Here is a 25192-nt window from a genome sequence, read left to right on the forward strand (position 1 = left end):
GTATTGAAAAATGAGTTGTCTACATTTGTAAATATCTGTATCAAAATATACATACCATTTTAATACTTCAATATCTAATTTTGCTGATGTTATTTGTGTAATTTTTCTTTCAATATTAAATTTACCAAAGGATTAACTTTTAAATTTTCTTTCAAAGAACCAGATTTTGGTTTTATTGATTAATTCTGTTTTGGGGAGAGTGGGGAAGTATGATCTATTCCAATGATTTCTATCCTAATTTATTCCTTCTACTTTCCTCAGGTTTTATTGTTCCTTTATTAGCTTTTAAATATAAAGCTTAATTCATTATTTTTAAAAGTTCTTATTTTCTCATAAATGCATTTAAAGCTATGAAGAGGTCCTCTGACTTCTTCATATAGGTTTTAATATATAGTGCTCACTTTGTTTATTTCTAAATACTATATAATTTTTATTTCAATATCTTCTTTAACCATGTGCTTTTCCCTAACAGTATAGATCAAGGAGAGTATTTTTAGTTATTTCATTGCATTATGATTAGTAAATATATCTTGTATGGTTTCAGCTTATTCAACACTTGTTGAGTTTTCATTTGTCATCTCACACATAGTCAGTTTTGAATCAGTATTGCATGTGAATTTCAGTATAAGGTACTTTTTCCATTTTGGATACAAGATGGTATAGGTATAATCTTATGATTACTTTTGTTAACTATGTTCTTCAAATCCTCTATATCTTCAAACAAGTTTTAGTCGACTTGGTCTTTTAATTCTTGAGCAAGATGTGTCTGTGTTAACATAATCACCACTATGATTGTTGACTTATTAGAAATCTTTGTTGTATGTACACGCGTATGAGTCTATGCATGTGTGTGTACCTGTGTTAGGTGCAAACAATTTTTTTTACATTGTATAATTTAAAAGCTTTATTTCCCCTCCCACAATTAGCAAATGGGTTTCATATTAGTTCAAGTGGAATTTTTCTTCCTACAATCGCCTTTCAAGTGCAAACAATTCTTGATCACTGCTTAATGGATTTCTGCTTTTCTGAATATGAAATATCCCTCTTCTAGTACTTTATAGTCAGCTTTTATACATATACATTTTGTATATACATATATATTTAAACTTACACTTTTCTAACAACTTCTAGAATAATATCTATATCCTCCTCCTAAATATAACATAAATATTAGTTAGCTTATTTTATTTCTTGCCATGTCAATATCATCTGGAATTTGAAGTTCAGATTTTCTTTTCAATTTTTTAGGATCTACACCAAAGGACATATATATTTGAAGTCACTAACAGTTTTGAGCTCTTGTTTCTTCAAAATAGGAGACAAAATGCGGAGCAGAAACCATACATGTAAAAAAACTCTGTAATCACAGTTACATAAACAAAAATCTTAAAATCCAGACTTGAATCAGTAATCAAAACAGAGGGAGATTTCAATACATGATGGATACAATAAATTAATGCTTCTTGTATGACCCAGGATATCATGAACAATGTCACCTGTATCTCTAACCTCACAGTACTTTGTATCTATCATTTATAGCACATTTCTTTTTAAATTTGTATTACAGGTAACTTGGTATATGTATTATATTTCTTTGTTATTTGAACCTTTTCTGCTTCATTTATTTCATCTCTCTCCTATCACCTGATTTCTAATTTCTCAATAAATTTATTTAATTTTGAAATTAGGTGGATGAATAAATACCAAGTATTCTAAGCCTTAAAGAAATTTTTCTAGAATCTAAACTTATTTAGACTTAGCAATATATTTTACTGGGCACATGGCCCCCTTCTGGTATCGCACATCTTCCCCTTAGAATCTTTTCTGATTCTTGCAGGAATACAACTCCAGAAATTCTTTCAGGGAGGGTCTGAAAAGTCACCCACACTTAGATGATAGTTTGGCTGGATATAGAAATTTAGTTTCAAAATTATTTTCCCTAGATTTAAAAAAATACCGATTGTCTTCTTATATCCAGTGTTGTCCAAATGAAAAGTCTGACATAATTTGATTTCTATTTCTTTGTAAGAATTTTCTCTGGGTGTTTCTAGAATTGTCTCCTTAACTCTTGTGTTTTGAAATTTTATTGCCATGTCTCTAGGTAAAGATACTTTTAGTTCATATCTATATGCTCTGCATTTAATGGGACCTTGCAGTCTGAAGATATATATTCTGTGAAAGTCTCCTTTTCTTTACTTCCTCAGGACCACCATGTATGACACTTGGGTTGTGCACTGCACAACTGCAGGGGATACCATTCACAAAGATTATAATTTAAATGGTGCTCCTGAAGCTGTGCAGTGTACAATCAGCAAACCTTATTTGGTAGACCTGTATTTTATTTTTTACATTATTTCTATTCTCTCCTTCTAAACTCCTACTGGGTGAATTTTGGAACATCTGAATCTATCATCCATGTCATTTAACTTTTTTTCATATTTTCTACCTTTATATCTTTTTATACAGCATTGTGGGGGGATTTCTAGGCTTCATCTTTCAGCTCCCCTATTTTCTCCCAGTTGTATTGATTCTATTCTGGACTCAGTCCTACTGTTGAATTTTTGTGTCAATAACCAAATTTTAAATTTCCAAGATGTTTACTGTTTTTGCACTCTTCACTCTTAACCCATTTGCTGTCTTTTTTGTCAGTTTTCTATCATTTAAGGAATTTGGGGTGCAAAATGGGAAGAATGCAACATATGTTTGGGACACTATCTTGAATTAGTAGATATTTCACTGTACATTAGAGATGAAAAACTTACATAGCACTCAACAGGAGTTCCCTACTATCAACGGCAACTAACAGTTATTGAAATGTTGTGTCGAACATCAGTCTAAGAATTTTTATATGTATTTACTATATTCACCTTTCAAAAAAAACATTATAAAGTAAGCATTATATTATTCTCAATTTAAAGATGAGGAAACTAGGGAATTCCCTGGCGGTCCAGTGGTTAGGACTCAGTGCTTTCACTGCCAGGGCACAGGTTCAATCCCTGGCAGGGGAACTAAGATCCCACAAGCCATGCTGCACAGCATCCCCCCACCAAAAAAAAAAAAAAGATGAGGAGAAAGCATAGAAGGTCCAAAAACTTGCCCTAGTCACACTACTGATAAAGAGCAGGGCTGGGTTACAAACCAGGTGATCTGTTTTATGAGCTTGTGCTCTTTACTAATACAGTGGCATACTCAGAAGATTTTAAGAACACACCATCCTTCTACACTGCCAGATTATGTATTTACTTTGACACCTCTGTGCTGTTGTGGGGCCCTGCTACATGGTTATCCACCAACTCAATCTAGAAGACTCAGTCATGCTTGTAATTCATGTACATATATATTACTGTTTTCTCCTGTCAGGAAGAATAGTCAGAGTTGTTTTGTTTTACTCTTATAATCGTTGGGACTTTGCTATTTCCCATTATAAATGATTTGCATATGCTAATCCAGAAAGATTATCTATATGCCCCTTCCTGCCTAAACACATCCCACAATCATAAATACAATGAAATTCCCTTAGACAAATGAAAAGATTCCTTCCTTTTTTTACCCCTAGGCTAAGAATTGAAATTCCAATTCTACCTTGGTTAACTTTCCTGCTAATCCTAAAATTGTGTTCTCTATGCATACTTGCTGTTTCTGAAAAAAAAATTCACTTAAGAATAATTTCTGGGGACTTCCCTGGTAGTCCAGTGGGTAAGACTCCACTCTCCCAATGCAGGCGGCCCAGGTTGGATCCCTGGCTGGGGAACTAGATCCCCCATGCATGCCACAACTAAGAAGTCCGCATACTGCAACTAAGAAGCCTGCATGTGGCAACTGAAAAAAAACAAGATCCCCTATGCCACAACTAAGACCTGGCACAGCCAAAATAAATAAATAAAATTTAAAAATAATAATAAATTCTGTTGCCCAGTTCCTTGATATTAATGTGAAAAAATTGTGAAAATCAAAATTCAAATACTTAAAAAGACATCACAGGAAAAGCTCCCTACAAAGAAGCTCATATAAGCAAAATCATTCTTATTCGATTTTCATATTGCAGCAGGGAGGAGAAGGAAGAAGCCTACGAAAACAAGGATATGCTCCCTCGCTAGAAGTAATCTTATGGTTGATGCATATACAAGTTAATCAGTATGCCTTTCTCCTGCTTATTCTACATGTTATAATAGGGGTCTTGAGTAAGTAGACATGCCAAACTGTAGGAAATATACAACTCCAGAGAGAAATTCAAGTAGTTTAAGGCCCATCCCTAGGATTGGGAATTTTATTAAGAATACTGAACAGCCTTTGTCCAGGGTTATATCTGTGGTGTGTCTGAACTCTGTTTCACATTCCCTCTTGGCCTAAGGAGTTTTCCTTCAATGCATTTCAAAATGATAATCCCACTAACTGGAAACTAAGACCTACACAAAGCTCAAACATCATTGCCAACAACAACAAAAAATAAAGCTGATATCTTTAGGTATTTTCTGTTCCCCTGAATGTTAAAAACACTGATATCAAAAGAGTGATATGGATTTTCCCCTACCTTCTGATAATTTAAAATTATTGCCTTTGATCATGTAAAACAACAGAGATAAATTGTTCCTTATTTCATTTCACAAATCTGCATCCTCCATTTTTGCCACAAGGATTCCTTCTTCTGGGTGCCTTGTGCTGCCTCAGTCCCAAGATCAACTGAGATCTTGATCTGTCAATCTCTCTCTCTCTCAAAATACTCAGCCAGTCCCAAGCCATTACCTCTTTACCATCCTTGGGACAATACGTCAGCATCCAGGTTTGGATCCTTCAAGGCAAAATGCTAAAGAACTGCTCAAGCTCTATGAGTTCTCTTACTTTGCTCTCTGTTTCTGGTTTTGGCCATCTAAAGCAAAGTTCCTTGGATTGGTTGAGAGTGATACTCTCTAGATTCTTATGCTTCTTTTTAGCAGAACCATCTGAAATATCTCATCTATTGTGTAATGAGTTCTTGGTCAAAGAAAAGAAATATTGAGGTCTTGGGACTGCCATCTTACTTGTTTACCACTCCTTGGACTGTAGTTTGAATAAGAAAGTCTTATATTCTTGGGGAAACTTTCATCCCTGAATAGTGACAGGAACAGGAGCTTCATCTTGAAAATACTGAGAGGAAAAACATGAAGTACATTAACAAGCAGTAATGAAGAACTCAAAAGTCATCAACCTGACTCCACAAGCCCATTTTTGAATTTCTAATTAAACATTTCCCAAATATCTCCACATTCTCCTTTTGGTTATAAGGTGTGTCCTTCTCTGTGCTACCTGATAGTATGCCTATATCATTTCTATTCATTTGGCTTGCTCTTGTGTTAAATCCTCAAAATTCAGAGCTTTCAACTCAGAAATCAGAAAGAAGTATTGAGATGAAAGTATTTCAATTTTTTCTGAAAGCATTGATGGGAGGTATTGCAAACATCATCTGATATATATTTTTAAAGTTATTTGCCAAAGATTATATTCATCTTTACAGAGCACTAGTAACAGACACTAGAAATAAGGTCTTTTATTATTTAATTCATTTTTTTCCCTTTTGGGACACATAGCAGATACTTAAAGATTCTACAGTGTCAGAGGCCCAACAAGTAAATTGTGGCATTGCCTTCTTGGATGTTTTTAAGATAAAGAAGGTCTTACTGCTCTACTGCAAGATGCTTAGGGAGTTGACTCTCAAATCACTAGAGATCTCTTAAAGCACAACTTGTTGGGAAGGAAATGTGCTCTGGAGGTACAAGGGTGCTCATGCAAGTGCCTTCCCAGCCACAATAATGGGAGAAACACTGATCGAATATTTGCCATGTTCCAGCTGCTGTACTAAGTGCATTAAGTACATTATCTCATTTAATCTTCACAAGTCTTGAGGGTAGGTTTCATTATTTTTCTCATTTTACAGATGAGGAAATTGAGGTTCAGAAGAGTAAAGAAACTTTCCCAAGGTCATATAGCTCTTAGGTGGGTTAGCTGGGACTCAAAGCTAATGCCCATCACTACTACAGTACACTGCCTTTCAGCCAGTATCTTTTGACTTTTATAATTGGTTTGCTATAAGGGGTCCATGGCCAGAGACCAGGGGCTGGACTGTGACATGATAAATGTATGTTTGATCTCTTCCCCCAGTTTCTAACACAGAGCTCCTAAAACTCTTGTAATTCCCTGAGTGATAAGGGTGCTAAGGACATCATTTGTTCTAATATTTGGTCTTTGACCCCAATTCCTGACATAGAGCTCCTAAATCCCTTGGAATTTCCAGGGTAATAGGAGCATATTTTGTTTTAATGAGACGACTCTTGGTGGACTCCTGGGGAGCTTCAGGACAGGGGCTGGTCACCAGAAAGGCCAGGCTATGATTAGAAGATTGAAGCTGTTAACCCACACCCCCCATCCTCCAGGGAAGAGAGAGGGACTGGAAGTTGAGTTAATAATCCATCATGCCTACTTGATGAAGCCTCCATAAAAACCCCTAAACTATGAGATTCAGAAAGCTTCTGGGTCAGTGAACATATCCACATGCCAGGAAGCCACATGGACACCCCAATTACACGGGGACAGAAGCTCCTGCACTCAGGACACTTGCCCTATGTACATCTTCATCTGGCTGGTCATCTGTATCCTTTACTATATCCTTTATAATAGACTGGTAAATGTAAGTGTTTCCCTGAGTTCTGTAAGCTGTTATAGCAAATTATTGAGTCTGAGGAGAGGGTTGTGGGAACTCCTGATTTGTAGCCAAGACTGACAGAGGTGTGTGTAACCTAGGGACCCACTACTTGTGATTGGCATCTGAAGTTGGTATAGGGGGTGGAGGGGCAATCTTTTTGGACTGAGCCCTTAACCTGTGGGGTCTGCACTAACTTCACGTAGTTAATGTCAGGATTGCTTGGTGTGGAAAACCCACATACTTGGTGGCCAGAAGTACTGAGAATAGTAGAGGAAACAAAAGTTTTCCTTTACTCTCTTACTGCTTCTGAGTTAGTGTAGGTAAGTATCCTTAAATACCCAACAACTTACACTATGAAGCTTCTAAACTGATTTGTGGACCATGGTGTCTGCAACTTCACCTAGACCTTCACTCCATATTGTGCTGTTCCCCATTCAGAGGGCAAAAGATTTTTAAAATCATTTTTTGTTAAAGCCAACTCTTAGAGTTCTGCATCTCATAAATCCAATCCCACTGCCCTCCCTCTCAACCACTCCTTCCCTCATCAATCTATTCATCCCATCAGTATTTACTGAGTGCCCACTCTATTCCAGATACAGCTCGAGATGATGGGCAAAGTGCAGTGAACAAAACAAAGTACCTACCTTCATAGGACTTACTCTAAGAAGGTAGGAGGAGAGTCAGACAATGTATTGGTTGGAGAACAGTCTAAATTATTGTGCCAAATATTAAAAAAAAGAAGTGGCTTAAACAAAATACAAGTTTATTCATCTCTCATGTCCAGGGTTAGTAGAACAGTTCTGCTATTCTCATCACATGGCTTCTGTTTCTGGGCCCAGAGTGGCTGCCATAGTTCCTGCCATTGTATCTGTAACCCAGCCAGAGGAGAGGGTAAAAAGGCAAGGGCAGTACATATCTATTCCTTTTTAGGACACAAACTAGAAATAATATGTATCACTTCCATTCATATCTCATTGGCTCAGAACTTTGTCTTATGAACAAACCCAGATGCAAGAAAAGCTGGTAAATTAGCCTTTAACTGAGAAGGCATGCACCCATAAAGCAGAGGGTTAAAGTAAGGAAAGAAGAACAGCTTTTATGAGTAGCAGTCTCTGATTCAGTAATAAACAAATAAGTAAATAAATACATTAGTATTCGGATGATACACGGAAGAAAATTTAGCAAGGTATGGGGACAAGGAGTACCAAGAAATGGGGGGAGAGAGGGAGGTGGGCTTGCTATCTTACATAAGTCAAGGAAGAACTGAAGAGTAATGGAAGTTTTGAGCAGAAGCCTAAGAAATGAGGAAGCCAGTCGTATAAATATCTGGGGGAAAAGCTTTTCCAGAAGAAATGGCAAGCACAAAGACCCTGAGATAGGAGGGCCTTGGTGTATTCGAGGTAGAGCAGGGAGACAAGAGTGATGAAACAGAACAAACAAAAGGGAGAGTGGTAAGAGAGGAGGTGGATGTGGGCCATTGTATCAGTGTGGACCTTCTCTCTGAAGCCATATGGGGATTTTCAGTTGGGCAGGATGGTGTGGGAGTGACATGATCTGACTTAGAGGTTTCAGAAAGTTTACTCTAGCTGGTTTGTGGAAGATAGAGTGAGGGTAGAGGCGGAAGCAAAGAGACCAGTCAGAAAGTCATTGCAAATACCTGGGAGGTGTGATGGTGGCTTGGAGTGGGAAGACAGCAGTGAAGTGTCAAGTATGGTTGGATATGGGACATGTTAAGCCAACAATATTTTCTGATAAATTTTACTTGGGATGACTGAGAAAAGGCTTATTCCCATGCTTTACTATAGTCATACCCCCTGCAAAAGAAAATGAATCTCACAGGGAACAAGAAAATAAAATTTCTCTCAAGCTAGGATCATGGTGAACAAAGAAAGCTTCAGCAGGTTTGAGATGCTGGGAGCCAAGTACAATGTGACTTAAATTGCTTTGCGGGCAAGAGGGTGGGACAGCCAGAGCTTTCCAATATAATGAAAAACCCTAAAAAATAGTCTATGTGAAAATTTTAAGTTTAAAGAGACATATTAAAGTGAAAAGAAAATGTTACAACCTGGATGAGGAGTACAGAAATAATGACACCTAGTCACAGAATTTAAAGGGAACGATGAAGAATTCCATTTTACAAAAATCAGATGATTAAAAAGTTGAAAGATGTTACAGTGAAAATTGGGTAAAACTAAAACTTAAAAAAAAACTTCCCAGAGGATACTTGATATATTGGTCGCAAATAAAATTCCAGGTGCACTTCATGGACTTGGGAAGGAGAGCACCTGTATATCCCCATCACCTAGCACAGGGTCTGGCACATGTAAATTCTCACTTATAGAGTGATTTTTCCTACCATAGAATGTGTTGTATAATGATTTCTTTTCTTTCAACTAGAAATTTTAGATTCTCAGTTGAGTCATCTTTCCCTGGTCGCTTGTCTGATAGTCTCTAGGGAAAGATGACTCACTGAGAATCTTAATTTCCCAGTGAAAGAAATCACATACAGCCCACTTTATGCAACTTTTAATTAGATGTAAATTCGAACTCCTACATTACAAATGAATAAAATTCATTTTAAGCATTTAAAAAATTCATTTTAAATTCCCCCAAGTTTAACCAGGAATGGCTTAATTTCAAAACTCGACTGTCAAGTGAATTGGAAGCTAAGACTTTTCCTTTTGCCTCAAGGGTATATTTTATTTGGTAGAATATCCAGCCTTTTTCGGGATTGGTCTTGAGTTATGCAAGTTTTGAACTGAGAGGGCCTTAGAAATTCATCCCACGTTAACTGCCCTTTTGTACACCATGCCCCCAAAATCTATTCTAAAAATATACACCTGAGAACACTAAAAACCACCTCACCAGTCCCCCACCTCCAACGGGACCTTATCAGGGAACTTCAGGAGAGGCACCTGGAAGTATGTTTAGCAAGCTTGGAGATGGGCCTTATAACCAGGAGTTACAGAACCAAGACAAGGTCCTTGCCCTGGAGAAGATAATTTTCCTGTGGAGGAGTGTAAACAAGCAGTGTAAGTTAAGTGCTGCTCAGTTTTCACCAAAAGCAGGGTAGGAGTGGGGAAAGGTTTGACCTAAATGAGGATTAAACCCAGAAGGGAAAATATCCTGAAGGAAGGGAAGTCTTTGGGCACTGGGTCTCTCAACCTTGGCGCAAGGGTCAACATCATTCACCAAATAATTCTTGGTAGTGGGGGCTCTCCTAGGCATTATAGGATGTTTAGCAGCATCCCTGGCATCTACCCACTAGATGCCAGTAGCGCCCCTCTCCCCAAGTGATGACAATCAAAAATGTCTCCAGATACTGCCAATATCCCATGGGGAGTGTGATGGAGGGGGTGGGGTGGGAAATCTATCTGGTTGAGGGTCACGGGGCTAGGTAGGCCAACGTACTAAAGCACCTGGTGATGTTGAAAGTTTGTGACAGACACCTAGAGATTTATGTTAAAAACAGATTAAAACATTAAGAAACAGCGGCAACTGGGGAAACTATAGGGCTATCTGTACGCTAGAATAAAATAAAACCCAACTCACTTACTAGTTTAATAGTTTAATAAGAGACAGCCCTTCCCCGCTCCTCCGTACCTAAGCTCCCATTGAAGACTCAGACTAGGTAGGAACCACCTTAAGGACCAATCACTTGTTACCAGCGACATGACACATACCACTAGGTGGCGCCACTGGACCATGGGAGGTCCTAGATTTTAACAGGGCAAGCATTCAATCACTGTCCCAATCTAGCCCCAAGTCCAAAAGCACTCGTGATCATGGGCCCACCCTACCCAACCAACAACTAAACCCACCTTTTATCAAGTGTTTACAGCCACTTTCCCCGATAATTTAAGTGGCTCTGAAAAGAGCCTTTGGGGTAAAATAGATGTTCTAGTTCGTCTCTTGCACGCTTACTTCGAACTGGTGTACTTGGTGACCGCCTTGGTGCCTTCCGACACGGCGTGCTTGGCTAGCTCGCCGGGCAGCAGCAGGCGCACAGCCGTCTGGATCTCCCGGGACGTGATAGTCGAGCGCTTGTTGTAATGCGCCAGGCGCGACGCTTCGCCCGCGATGCGCTCGAAGATGTCGTTCACGAAGGAGTTCATAATGCCCATGGCCTTCGAAGAAATGCCGGTGTCTGGATGAACCTGCTTCAGCACTTTATATACATAAACAGAATAGCTCTCCTTCCGGCTACGCTTGCGCTTCTTACCGTCTTTCTTCTGCACTTTCGTGACAGCCTTTTTGGAACCTTTCTTAGGAGCAGGAGCAGATTTTGCTGGATCCGGCATCTTCACACAGGAGAATCCCCACACGCCAGTAGAAGTGATCCCGACTACACCGAAGCAGGCTGGTTACGCGCTACTTATAGAGCCTGTATGCAAATGAAGACTAGCACAGTATTACGTTTTTATTGGTTAATATCCAACAGTGTCGTCATAGAGGGGCGGAGTCCATGTAAATAAGGTTCTGCTTGCGCTCCCTCAGTGGCCCTTAGAACAAATGTCTTGTTAACCAATCAAAATGTTCCATTTCACACTAACCACTAAATTATGTAAAAAGTAGTTTCACCTGTTTGTGGTCTTTTGATGTTAATTGGTTTTCACTTTTACTTGGAGATCTGAAGTGCCAGATAAAGACAAGTTAACTTTCTCATTTTTGCATCATTTTACTCCTCTGTACTACTTTGTGGAAGTTTGTTTGATTACGGTTTTTGCAACAATACCTCAGCCCACATTTTCTTTTTTTTTTTTTCGCGGTTTGCGCCTCCTGTCTTATGCAACGAGGAAGATGGGTTCTTACACATCTCGGGACTCTTGCCCCCATTCTTAGTTGAAATCCCGAGTAACTACTTGGGGACCGAGGATTTTATCTAACATCCGGCCTAGTTCTAGTAACTGTACAATCGGGCTGAAAACCCAGATTGCCATCCCAACAGTTATCACATAATGACGGCCTTCTAGAGTGTCACTTAATTTCAGTATTCAGATTTGTGCTAACGTTTTGTACTAGCACTTTGGAACGCGTTACAAACGACTGGTAGAACATATTCTATCCTCTTGCGAAGTTTAGCAAGGTTGGCGCTCTGGACTAAGAAATCAAGCCAGGAGATAAAAGCAGTACTTGACAGACACGACCCAGACCTTGCCTCTGGTGGTCCCTCTAGCGTCTGTCTGCCTTAATTCCATAACCTCACCACCCAACACGTGCGAGACGCCCCGATCCACTTTACCCTTAACACTTGTGCATTAGGAACTCACCAAGCTTAAAGCTGGTGAGTTCCTGTTGCTCTTCATAAAAACGTGGGCGCTCTTTATGAAAACAGCTGCTCTTTATGAAAACGTGGGTGGCTCTGAAAAGAGCCTTTAAATCGTCTAGTTTAAAACGTGTGCCTTAAGCCCGCTCCCCGCGGATGCGGCGGGCCAGCTGGATGTCTTTGGGCATGATGGTCACGCGCTTGGCGTGGATAGCGCATAAGTTCGTGTCTTCAAACAGCCCCACCAGATAGGCCTCGCTCGCCTCCTGCAGCGCCATCACAGCCGAGCTCTGGAAGCGCAGATCAGTCTTGAAATCCTGCGCGATCTCGCGCACCAGCCGCTGGAAAGGCAGCTTGCGGATCAGCAGCTCGGTCGACTTCTGGTAGCGCCGGATCTCCCGCAGGGCCACGGTGCCCGGCCGGTAGCGGTGCGGCTTCTTGACGCCGCCAGTGGCCGGCGCGCTCTTGCGGGCCGCCTTGGTGGCCAACTGCTTCCGTGGGGCCTTGCCACCAGTCGACTTCCGGGCAGTCTGCTTTGTACGCGCCATGATAGCTCACTGGTTTTACTCACCAGCCCGTAGGCAGTCTTATTTATAGACATAGCCTCGTCTTGATTGGGCCAGAAAAACTAGGAATTTCCGAAAATGTAATCTCATTGGCTAGAAATCAATCCTATTTATTGCGCAGAAGATTGTTATGCTAATCTTTTATAACCTCCCCCTTCCAGTACTTTTCTATAATCTTATCGATCACAGATTTTTCTTTTCAGACCTTTTCTTTAAACTGCTGTAACGTTTGTAAGAGCAATTTATAAAGTGTTTTTACACGCTTGGGATTTATATATTAGCAGGTTCTTTCGAAATGCAAGCATGCCCTAGGTTTCAGCCTGCATTTCCACTTACTAGTTACTGTAACTCCTCTCCCATAGCTAACATTTATTTAGCTTCTGACACCGAGCTAAGCAAGTCAGAGTTACATTATGACTGAGGTTCAACAAAATATGTGGTTGAAGGAACCAAAAACTAAACTTAACGTTTACCTGATTCGGATCTCCGCCAAAGCTGTGTGCTGACTGGTACCAATTTACAGAGTAGAGCCTTCAGCCTTTTCCCCTTGGAATGCGGTTTCCTCCTCCTCAATCCATCAATGGCTAATTTGGTCCTATAGATGGAACGCTTTAAGTAACGGACGATAAGACCAGAAATATTAATTTCTCCTTTACAATGGTGAAGAGTTTTAAATAAAGTTGCTTATCAGTCAGATTTAAATTTAAAGTGTCAAAGCAAATAAATTTTTCGTTGATTACTGAGTTGCTAGCATATTTTCTTCAATAAAGTGTTTTCTAACGCTTAAAGTTTCATATCTTTTCTATTCTCGGTAAGGAAATAGAAGATCCTTTGCCTTTTATTTCATATGCTTTGAAGAATTTCTCGGAAAATTACATGTAATAAAACAGCAGTTATGTAAGGTTACCAATGCTTTAAATTGTAATAACTGACATAAAAACTTTTACTCGTATGCTTATTTGATTAAAAAAAATTATTGCATCCAAATCTTATAAAAACTCAAGCCTGAGAACAAAAGCAGCCCCAAGAGGCTCAAAACTTACCTCTATGGTGTCAGTATGAATGACCATCTTCCTGAAGTCAAAATAAAATAAAAGTGATTTTGAAAGGATTTCCTGAACGTTAAACACAAGGTAGAAACTTATCTTTATAACAATCTGTGATGTATGGCTGCCTTAGAAGTCACCTTTAATAAGAGAATTCTGATTCATATTAGAAGTCTCCTTAGGCAGCAGCAATCTCCTGCTCTAGGGAGAAGAGCTAAACTGTCAGCACAAAAGTGTAGCTGATGTGAACAACTGTTACCCCCTCCTGTGGTGGTTTTGTAATAATGTCTTACATATACAGAGCACTACTCAGTATTGTAAAAGTCTCTACATACACTATCTCATTTAATCCCAACTCTGTGAAATAGATGTTATTTTCCTCATTTTACAGATAAATAAACTGAGTCTCAGAGAAGTTATGGCTCATCCTGGATAAGCAACCAGGCCTGCGTAATATTCTAAAGCAAAAGAATGAAATTATAATGGATTTCCAGTTTCATCAGGCTTGGGGTATATTTTAAAGCACTGAAGACTCTTCACAACATACGATCGAATTACTCAACTGAACTATTCCCATCAGAAGAGGAAACTACCCCAGGGCAGGTGTCGATGACAGTCCAAAGCTGCCCAACCAAATGACACATTTCTTTGAAATGTTCTTTTTTTTTTTTTTCCTTTAATGTATGCACTCTTGGCCAAGCTGTATGGATGTGTTCATTTAAACAAGAAAAAGATTCTCAAGCTATTTATATAGAATCTAACAGTAATGGGACTTATATTACCTTTATAATGTAGAGAATAAGAAAATTCCAAGAGTCTTCCTCTGGCTTAATAAAGAAATTGAATAAGAATTTCTACTCAAGAACAGTGATGCCAATTTAAATATTAACTCCAGGGCAACAAATCAAATAAGATAATCAGAATAGTATATCATTATGGGTCATAGGTAACATTTCTCTGAATATAACAATGTCATATATGGTTGCCTTAGAAGTCGTCTTTAATAACAGAATTCTGATTCATATTAGTTCAACTTCACCTATTCTCCACATTGGACAATAGAGTGATACTCCTGTGAGCATTCTCAATACACCACTTTATCAGAAGCAAGTTTATAATAAAGAAAAACCTCTGCTTTGCTGCAGCTGTGAGGAAGAGGGACTATTTTTCTCCTTTAATACTTCTGAAGTTTCTTTCATCAGAAATAATAAGAATCTGCAGTTTTGAGACAGCACTGAAATTTCACTATTTAGTACTGATGAGGGGAAGAAAACAGGGATGAGAAGCTTAAATTTTACCATAGGGAATAAACAGGCAAGAGAAAATGTTAGTAAGTGAATTATTAGGCATATAATGTTTTGTATGCGCATGTGTTTCTTTTTAATACAAAAGTAATGAACTAAATTAAAATATATGTTTCAGGAAGGCAGTTTGTGTTTAGTTTTTGACTTCAAGCACTGCCAGGGCTTCAATTATCCCATTTTGAGACTGAATCTTTGGTTTGTGGGTTAGTCAGGCCATGTGCCTGCTTCCCTTTCATTTTGAGTAGCTTGCAGCCCCAGACCAAATTGAGAAGCCATGATTTTGAGATTTTTTTCTTACCCCATTCTGAACTAAACTCATTCCCCCAACATCCTACTCATTGATAAACACGTCCTCTTTTCTACCAGTCCTTAACACTACTGCCTGTACTGTACAGTGAGGGGTTGTGTAGGGGAGGAAAATTTTTCCTTGACCCCCTTAGGGTCCCTGGCTGGGTCTGAAAATTAACAAAGACAGATTAACAGGAAAGAGGGGTCAGGTAGGCCTCTTAGGGAGAGTAAATGATGTTTAGGAAAGATGAACGGACCCGTAGAATAGATGGGAGGTATGATAGTTTGTGACAAAGTTTGAGTTTGGTGTTGACTTCTAGTCTCCTCTCCTGTGACAAGAGTTAATCTTCCCTGGTTGATGAAACCACGTGGGGCCGGGATTTCTGTCAATTGGGTTCCTTTCCAAGGATCTGACTTTAGGCAGATAAGGGGAGTTCAAAGAAAGTCTGTCCTTGCATTTGCTGTTTTTCAAAGTATTACAGCTCAAAATAATCAATACACCAAAGCAGTGTATTTTGAGGTAGCATGTCCTGGATTCCTACAGTCATGTTTTGGGGTGGCATATGCTACTACCCTTCAACATCTATTGTGAATTCCAGGGTGTTGATTTAGGCATGTGATGCAAGGTGGCACCATCCAAAGAGCGGAGAGAGAACCCCATTCTTATGGGGTGGGGGGGAGGAGAATATATTCCCTCAGCCCCCATGAGAGTCATACCTTGGAGATTTTAAGTTTAAACATTTTGATTTTGGGAGATTTTGAGTTTAAAATGACTAAAGAACCCCCAGGATAATCTACGTGTCTGGAGCCTAGAAGTTTGGATAAAGATATAGATTTAAGATTCATTAGCATATAGAAGGTTGAGCTAAAGGAGAGCTGAAAGAAGGAACATAAGTTGTTTTTTGTTGTCGTTGTTATTTTTTTTAAATATCAAAAAAATAATAATGTCTCAGAAAAAAACATAATTATTTCTGACGCAGAAACCATATCTCCTCCTGTATTCTACAGAAGGCCCTGATAATGAACGTGTTATCAGTAGAATCCCGATTTCATAAGGAAGTTTCTGGTAATGACTCTCAATATGGAGCAGATGTCCTCTTGTGAAACCCAATCCAGCAAACTTTGCTAGCTCCATGTAGGGCCTCGATTTGGGCACTGAATTCTGGCTGAAAACAAGGGTCAGATTTAGAGGATCTGTAGAAACGGAGGTACAGAGGCTCTTCAGTCTTCTTTCTATATATATTGCTTCTTTCAGCAGAGCTTTGCATGACAGTGAGTTGGATTCACTGACCTCCATGTTAGAAGTCTTGCAGTATACAGACCAATTTTCCTAGGATCTAATTTCTCCTAGATGAGGTGAAATTCCATGCTTCATATCAACAAAACAGAGACGAGACTCGGGAATTACGGCGCTCTCCCTGCTTCCGCCTCCACGCACATCCAAGGTGCCGCTGCTCTTGAGATCGCCTACTGGGTCTGTCAGTCTAATTGTGGCAACCGCCTTTGCTGCAGTTTTATGTAACCGTGGTTCCGAAGCCTGGGATCCTTCTGTCGGTGTTGTACACGGCGCTGGTGCTTTGTTCTCCTTTCCGTTTCTGGATTCCATTTGCTCTTCCTCTGGTCATCTCCACTATTCCTTTCTTCCTAGCCTAAATTTAATGCCTTCTGGGGGCACACAGGGAGAGAGATAGAGGCGAAAACAGCGACGGGATCCGGAAGCTGGGATCCGAATTCTCCCGGGGACTCTGGCAAATAGATCTTTTAAAAGATTGGAGTCCGAGAGGGGAGGGGCAATATAAGAGTTAGGGGATTAAGAGATACAAACTACTGTATATAAAATAAATAAGCTAGAAGAATATATCGTACCGCACAGAGAATGTAACTGGTATTTTATAATACCTAAACGGAGTCTAATTTATAAAAATATTGAATCGCTGTCGATACACTTGAAACTGATATAAAATTGTAAATCAACTATACTTCAAAAATAAATAAGTTAAATAAATAAATAAAAATAAACGGTGAGAGTCCGTTGAAGGGAACTGTGGAGGATGAAGGAGGGATAGGGAAACAGCAGAAAAGAAATGACGAAATGTCGAGGGGGTTGGGCCCATTTAGACAGCTTCCCGCCCGCGCGCTTTCGGTTTTCAATCTGGTCCGCTGCTCTTGTATATCAGGGGAAAAAGCCGACCTTGCTTGTCTCAAAGGTGTTTTCAGACCTTGTCAGCTATGTCTGGAAGAGGGAAGGGCGGCAAAGGCTTGGGCAAGGGTGGCGCTAAGCGCCACCGCAAGGTTTTGAGAGATAACATCCAAGGCATCACCAAGCCCGCCATCCGGCGTCTTGCTCGGCGCGGGGGGGTCAAGCGCATCTCCGGCCTCATTTACGAAGAGACCCGAGGTGTGTTGAAGGTGTTCCTGGAGAATGTCATTAGGGACGCGGTCACCTACACGGAGCACGCCAAGCGCAAGACGGTCACTGCCATGGACGTGGTGTACGCGCTCAAACGGCAGGGACGCACCCTGTATGGCTTCGGAGGCTAAGCTGCAGCTTCTGTGCTACGTGACAATCTCAAAGGCCCTTTTTAGGGCCAACCACCCAGTCATCAGAAGAGCTAGACACCTGCCTAAAGTATAGGTAACTTTGAATTTGGGGGCTGGTTAGTAGTGGGATCAGGAGTCTAGGAGGTACCGATGCCCAAAAGTGCTAACAGCCCTGAAAACCCGAGTCACTTACCAAAAGCTGCCTTTCACTTGCCTGCGTCAATTTTTGCTAGCCTGAGAGGCTATACGTGCTCCAGATTTAAAGCATTTTTCAGTTTGCTTTTGGGCGTGTATCATTTGTAATCGTTGGACCAGACTGTGGAAAGTGGTGTGTGTGTGGGTTTTACTTACCAGGTCTACAGTGAGGAGGTGGGCTGGGTGGCTTAATGCTGTGTGCACGTTGGGTTATTGTGTCATTACAGTCTGCTCAATTGGAAAGGTGCAAAAGCACTAGCAAAACCAAATCCAGTCACCAACCATTCAAAACTGAAACAAATATAGGTTGTTAGACCAGAGATGAGCTCATTAATACAATACTTAAGTACATCTGGAAATTATCTGGCTAGTGTATGGAAAGTATTTTTGGTTTCCTGTGTTTTTGGTGTTAAAGGCCCCTCACAATTATCTGCCGAGAGTAGTGCCTGTGCGTGCACGCGTACGCTACATTTAAGGGAGAATTTAGTTTATGAGGTTTGTCTTTCAGTGATAACATTACAAAGAGACAAATGCAGAAGCAACTAAGTATGAACCTTATATAAAATCTGAGCAAACTATATAACCTTAATGTGAAAGCAAGTCTTCAAGAAACAGTTCGGGTATGTGACTTTTCCATTAGGGCCTGTTGTAGCCTAGAGTAAGAGACCGGCAGAAACATACCCACCATCAATACAGAAAGCACAATTTAATTTTTGACAAGGCAAAAGTAAATTCTCCTTTATATATATATGTGAAGCCATTCTCTATACTATCATTTCTAAATCGCCTTGATTTGAATTGAAATGTAGGTCCACGCCTCTGGTCCTTAAACCTAATTATAGTTTTGCAGCTATTACATTTGCAAGTAAAAGATTTTTTTTAGTGTTCTATCTAGGCTTATGATTTTACAGCTAAATTTGTCTTGTATGTAGCCAAGAAAAAATTCTACAGAAGAAATTCTGTCAGCTCCCAAAAGATAAGCCAGCTATTGCATTATTGGTCTCCACACTCGGCAGCTCTCATTAGCATCAAACACTTGGTGAGCTAGGTTTAAAACATGGTGCTTAGCAATGGAGATGCCAGAAAGTCAAAGCATGTGAGACTTGCCTGTAATAGCTTATTATCAGAATAGGGGATAAAAATAATACATAAATACATACATATACATGCATACATACTAACATACACAGCCCAAAAGTACATGGTGGCACATATTCGGTATGAGAAATGTAGCCGATGATTACTCTAGTAGTCTTAACACTACAGAAGTCACTGGCTGATGGGAAATGAGCAAGCTTGGCTGTGGAGGTGGGGCTTGTGTCAGACTGTTAAGAAGGAACTGACAGACTTCCCTGGTGGTCCAATGGTTAAGACTCGGAGCTCCAAGGCAGGGGGTCTGGGTTCGATCCCTGGTCAGGGAACTAGATCCCACATGCTGCAACTAAGACCCGGCACAGCCAAATAAATAAATATTAAAAAAAAAAAAAAAAAGAAGGAACTAAATGCCTGGTATCCTATTAAGAGATACAGTAACGGGGAGGGGGAGGATCAGGGGGTGAGAGGCAAGACTAACATTTGTGAAGATGTCCAAGTGAGAAATAAATAAGAGGATTCAATGGTCAAGATGTTTCGTCGTCCCTTTAGATTAAAATCTCAACTGCAACTGATGGCATTTGTATTTCAAATATCACTGTGATTTTTTTTTTTTTTAACTTTAAAGGCAATGCAGATTGAATATATCTGATCCTCACTGAGATACTCTGGAGAAGGAGATATCAAAAGTTTGAAAAGAAACCAAAGAATAAAGGAAGGGGGTGGGGAAACATGTTCATTATCTAAACTAGTGGTTCTCAAAGTGTGGTCTCTAGTCTAGGAACATCAGATCACCTGGGACTTGTTAGAAATGCAAAATCTTGGACTCACTCCAGACCTGTTGCATGAGAAACTCTGGGAGGTGAGACCTAGCAATTTGTATTTTAAGAAACCTTTCAGTTGATTCTGAAACACATTAAAGTTTGAGAATGACTGATCTAGGTAACAGTTTTTCTTTAAATCAAACAAAAATATTTAGAATCTGAGTATATATTACCCTAATTTTTTACCATAATGTTAAATTTTGCTTTCTTTGATGGAAAAGAAAAACATTAGGTGAATGATCCTAATAAAATTTTGTAGGACAAAATATTACAGGAGGAAAAAGTTAAAATAGCTTATTTCCTAAAAGCATTTGGGGCAAAAAAGAAGTATGAATTAAAAATGTAGTTAGCTTGTTTTACTAAATATTATTGGTTTGTGGGGTTTTTTTTGAATATTATTTTATTTATTCTTTTATACAGCAGGTTCTTATTAGTTATCCATTTTATACATATTAGTGTATACATGTCAATCCCAATCTCCCAGTTCATCACACCACCATCCCACCCCCGCCGCTTTCCCCCCTTGCTGTCCATACGTTTGCTCTCTACTGGTTTGTGTTTTTGTCAGTATTGAATTTTGTAATCAGTGGATATGTTTCTTTTATTTATTCCTAAATTTCTCCAAGATCTTGTCCTTTAACCATTAATTATACATCTTCTTTACAGTGATTTTAATAGTGATCCCTGTTCCCACTTCGTCTACTCCACTAAATACTATTATAATAGGATATGACCGAATCCTCTGTTAGCCATATCCAGCCTGTGAATATTGCCAAATTACAGTATATGCATTATGCATATTTTTGTGTTAATAAATGGCTTTTTTGTTGTTGTTCTTAACTATCTGTAACAGTGACGAATTAATGCTCTGATTTGCTTTTTTGTTTTGCTTGTTTGTTTTTTAATTTTATCTTATTTGGCCGTGCTGCGGGGCATGTGGGATCTCAATTCCCCTACCAGGGATTGAACCCGTGTCCCCTGCATTGGGAACACAGAGTCTTAACCACTGGACCGCCAGGGAAGTCCCAATGCTCTGATTTGCTAATAAAATAATTTCCTTCCCATTTCTACCCCTGAGTGTCACAAATAATCTCTGTAAGCCAGCCCTGGCTGCCAAGTCTTTCCTTTTCTGGGTGAATTCAAGACTTCCACTAGGATATATGTATACAAATGATTCTTGCCCGGTCTGCATGTCTACTTCCATTACCATGGTCATAGAGGCACTTAAGTGTCCCACTGGCTAATCAGACTTCACAATGGACCAGTGTGAAGTCTTACCTTTCCTTTCCAGGCTCCCTATTTCTCTGAATAGCAGCATTATGCTCTAGAAGACTGGATGCTCCTGTCATCTTTCACAACATTCTTATTTGCTTCCTTTGAAACCTTTTACTCTGAGCTTTATATTCTATCTATTGATGAACATGTTATTTCTCTACTTGAGCCAAAAGGATAGAATTATCCTTAATACAGAATATTACTAGTATATATAAATATGTATGGATGTATAGAGAATTATCAGGAAGAATGTTCACAAAAATTTGAGTGATTTATGGATGTTGGTTTTTGTTATATTCGTTGAACATTTTGAATTGTTTGGTTGTCTTAAAATAAGAATGTACAATTCCCCCCACCCCAGACAATCAGAAGATATAGATAGATAGATAGATAGATAGATAGATGATACATAGATAGATGATACATAGATAGTTAGGAAGATAGTCTGGGCTATATGAACCATGGCAAATCTTAATTTTGCCAAAGTTCAATTTTCTCATACGAGTGGCCACCAGCCCTTCATTTCCTTTCTACCACCTCACAATGCAATAAGACTGAATGCAATAACTTCCCAACCATTAAACACAAAATCCAAGTAGCAGAGGAAGAGAAGAGGGGGGAAAAATCAATCAAAGAAACACAAATCCAAAATCAAAACCTGACTGAGGAAAATTCAATCGTGAGTTCACAAACTTTAGCCCTGAGCAGGGATTCTGATTGGTCGGAGAGGGCCCACGGCCTTAAGAAAGAAACTTTGCAAGATCAGGAAACACTTAACATTTTGCTCATCCTGTCTAAGAGGGACCTTGAGATTCAGAACTAAATAACAAACTGACCAAATTTAGTTGCTAATGTCCAGAGTCAGTTGTACCAAAACTTTTAGATTGGAAGCTTACAGTTTAGCGATACCTATCAAAAAAAACCCTTCAGATATACTGAAAATGTACCCCAATTATATGCACAAGGATAATAAGTTGTAACAGTGTTTTTAGTGGTAAAAATCTGGAAAATACTTAAATATTAATTAATATGAGTCTGAGTAAATAAATTAAGAAATATCCATTATGTGAAAGCTGTGCATCCTTTAAAGAGAATAAAGCAGATTGATTCAGAGGCACTTTTATATCTGTAAGGGTTGAGATAGAAGGACTTCATATATATATATCTCAAGGTCATGCCCCTTGCTTTTTTCACTTTTGTATTAAAAAATATATATATATATATATACTTTTTTCACTTATATATTTCACTTATATAAAATATATTTTTAAGGAAAAAGAAAACAAAGGGCAGGATAGTGTGTCTTCTGTGTAAATTGTCTTAAAAGAATATTGGTAAATAAATAGAACTGTATTGGTAAATAAATAGAACATTTTTCTGGAAGTACATATTAGAAATCTTAACAGTTATTACCATTATGAAGAGGAAACAAAGTAGGAGACTGGGAAGAGGAGGATTTTACTTTTCATTTTATTCCTTTCTATACTGTTGGATTCTCTCTCAAGTAAAGTATCACTTTTAGTGTGTGTGTGTGTGTGTGTGTGTATCAACAGAAGTAATCTAGAGAGTAGGATTATGAGCCACTTTGTTTTTCCTTTGAAAGTCTTTATTATAAAAAACACTCAATGTTTTCAAAATATAGGAAGGGGGATAAACCATCTCAAAATGGCTAGCATAGTGCCTGGCACATGGCAGACAATAAATCTTAGTTAAATCTTAAAAAATAGAGTTTTATGAATTGAAAAGGAAAAGAATTTACTAAAAAGAATTCAATTTTATAAATTGAAAAGGAAAAGAATTCACTACACATATGTCTATTTTTCAGCAGGCAATCCTCTGGGTGATTTTCCATACCAGTCTTTTTTTTTTTTTAGTTAATGAGGCCTGATGATAGGTCTGCTTCTCAGCTGGGCTCACCACACCCTAAAGAGATGAATCTTGGAGAACCTTGAAATCAGGCAGAGGAGATTAGACACAGTAGAATAGAGCCTGGAGATCTCTGTTGATTCTTGAGCAAGTTGAGAGTGATATTTTGGGAAGGTTAGTCTGGCTGAGGTGTGCAAGGTGGACTGAAGGGGACAGAGAATTAGAAATTGAAATGAGTTAGGAGGCTGTTGCAAGCCTTATAGGGCCCTGGACCAGAATAGTGGCAGCAAGATTGAAGGAGAAAAATAGATGGAGATGGAAGGAGGCACAGTAACCTCTGGTTTCTCTAACCATGAAGTGGCCATTGGCGTTGAATTTAGGTACCACTCTTTGATTTGAATTAATTTTTATTTTTTTTAATTTAGTTACTTTTAATTAATTAATTTATGTCTGCGTTGGGTCTTCCTTGCTGCGCGCGGGCTTCCTCTGGTTGCGGCAAGCGGGGGCTACTCTTCGTTGCAGTGGGCGTGCTTCTCATTGCGGTGGCTTCTCTCTTTGTGGAGCATGGGCTCTGGGCATGGTCTTCAGTAGTTGTGGCGCGAGGGTTCAGTGGATGTGGCTCACGGGCTCTAGAGCACAGGCTCAGTAGCTGTGGCGCACGGGCTTAGTTGCTCTGCTGCATGTGGGATCTTCCCGGATCAGGGCTCGAACCCATGTCCCCTGCATTGGCAGGTGGATTCTTAAACCACTGTGCCACCAGGGAAGTCCCTGAATTCACTTTTAAACAAGAGAATAATGAGTAATAGTTCCCATTTATTGAATACCTACTATGTACCATTTATATTGTTTGCATAGTTTACAAATCTTCAGAACAACCCCAAAAGGTAGTTATCCCCATTTTCAAAGCAAGAAACTAACGTTCATGCAGTTTAAATAACTTGGCATTCTCTGATACATTACGATGCTCCTGAATCTTACTAAAATATTTGCCTAAAATTTGAAAACCCCAAATAATCTGAGGATCTTTAATACATTTGCTACATTTATTTAATAGAACCATATAATGTTGATTCTGGAAAAGACCCAAGAAATCATCTGATCCAATGTCCTCATGATATTTTTCCTTTGCTTTTAGGACAAAACTCTACTCTATCTTCCCTTCCCCACCAGATCCCTAAGTGGTGTAGATTCCTGAGAGGCCCCTTCTTTGATCTCCCTATAAGCTCTTCCCAGGCACTCCCACTGGTTCCTCTAGCTCCTCTGGGCAGATAGGAAAATCCAGCCGGTCTCTAGCTCCGCCTCCCGATCCACAATCCCAGCTGCCGGAAGGACATGGCCACTTGCTTCTGCCTGGTGCCAGCTCTGACCCAATGTGGCCTGAACGCTTCAGCAGCTACCCATCCCAGCCTGCCTATTCCTTTGATGGTGGCCTCATCCTCCCAGTCGCTCAGGCAGGAAGGTCTCAAGACACCTTTGATTACTTTTTGCCATAACCACCTCCTTCTATCCCCATCCAGGTTCAGGCGATCTTCTACCTGCAATAACATCAAAACTTTCCCTCCAGTCCATTGCTGTGGCTGCTTGCCTTGTTCTCCTCACGCTCAGCACCTCTCATCTGCTACACCCCTGAGGCCTGGGATTTGGCCGCTGCTCACTTCTGACTCCTTTTGCACCCCCACTACGGATTAACCCTCTGTGTACACAGCCCTGATTATGTTACCCACCTGCTTAAGGCATTGCCCCGTTTGGGCATTCCCCACTTTTCTTACTCTCTTGTCCCCATTTCCCTATCTTTTCCCCATCACCCCCCACAGAAAACCATTCTACTATGTTTAAAGTATCTTTTAATTTCTATGTGTGATAGCAAAATCTATTAATTTTTAAAATTTCCATAAATAATATTCTATTAGATCTCATTTCCTTATTTCTCTCAGAACTATGTTTTTAAGATCTGTCATTATTGTTATGTTTCCATATAATCCGCTGTCTCTTACTGCTGCAGAGCGCTCCATGGAGTGTGTCTACCACATTTTCTCTATCAACTCTTCCAGTGATGAATGCCCACATTGTTTCTGATGTTCCATCATTCTTGTCATGGTCTCTGATAGACCTGTGTGAGAATTTCTTTTGGATGAATACGTACAAACAGAGCTGCTGGTTCCCATGATGTGTAACCTTAATTGGCCTAAGAAGTACCAGGCTGCTCTCCAGAATGGCTGCCCCAGGTCACACCCCACCAGCTGAGCACCAACC

General features: G+C 39.5%; 3 protein-coding genes across 6 annotated transcripts in view; 1 reads left to right on the forward strand and 2 right to left on the reverse strand.

Moving 5' to 3' along the window:
* LOC137219263 (histone H2B type 2-F) overlaps nt 1-17477 on the reverse strand; it is a 73052-nt gene extending 55575 nt beyond the window's left edge. For 2 of the 4 annotated variants that reach the window (XM_067727580.1, XM_067727576.1), the window contains exon 1: nt 10498-10634. Coding sequence is in view for 1 of the 4 variants with exons in the window: in XM_067727585.1 (XP_067583686.1) it covers nt 10597-10977 (381 nt within the window). In the remaining 3 variants the exon portion in view is untranslated. Of the gene's footprint in view, nt 1-10228; nt 11061-12981 lie in introns of those variants that run through there. The other 2 variants (XR_010941047.1, XM_067727585.1) reach the window with 2 other exon arrangements.
* LOC137219264 (histone H3) lies at nt 12037-12962 on the reverse strand. Its single transcript, XM_067727586.1, has one exon. The coding sequence runs from the start codon at nt 12488-12490 to the stop codon at nt 12080-12082; it is 411 nt and encodes a 136-aa protein (XP_067583687.1). The 5' UTR covers nt 12491-12962; the 3' UTR covers nt 12037-12079.
* H4C14 (H4 clustered histone 14) lies at nt 17364-24603 on the forward strand. Its single transcript, XM_067727587.1, has 2 exons — nt 17364-17781; nt 24457-24603. The coding sequence occupies exon 1, from the start codon at nt 17376-17378 to the stop codon at nt 17685-17687; it is 312 nt and encodes a 103-aa protein (XP_067583688.1). The 5' UTR covers nt 17364-17375; the 3' UTR covers nt 17688-17781; nt 24457-24603.
* Nucleotides 24604-25192: the final 589 nt, after the last annotated feature.

Source organism: Pseudorca crassidens, chromosome 2, assembly GCF_039906515.1.
Source record: "Pseudorca crassidens isolate mPseCra1 chromosome 2, mPseCra1.hap1, whole genome shotgun sequence".
NCBI classification, from domain to species: domain Eukaryota; kingdom Metazoa; phylum Chordata; class Mammalia; order Artiodactyla; family Delphinidae; genus Pseudorca; species Pseudorca crassidens.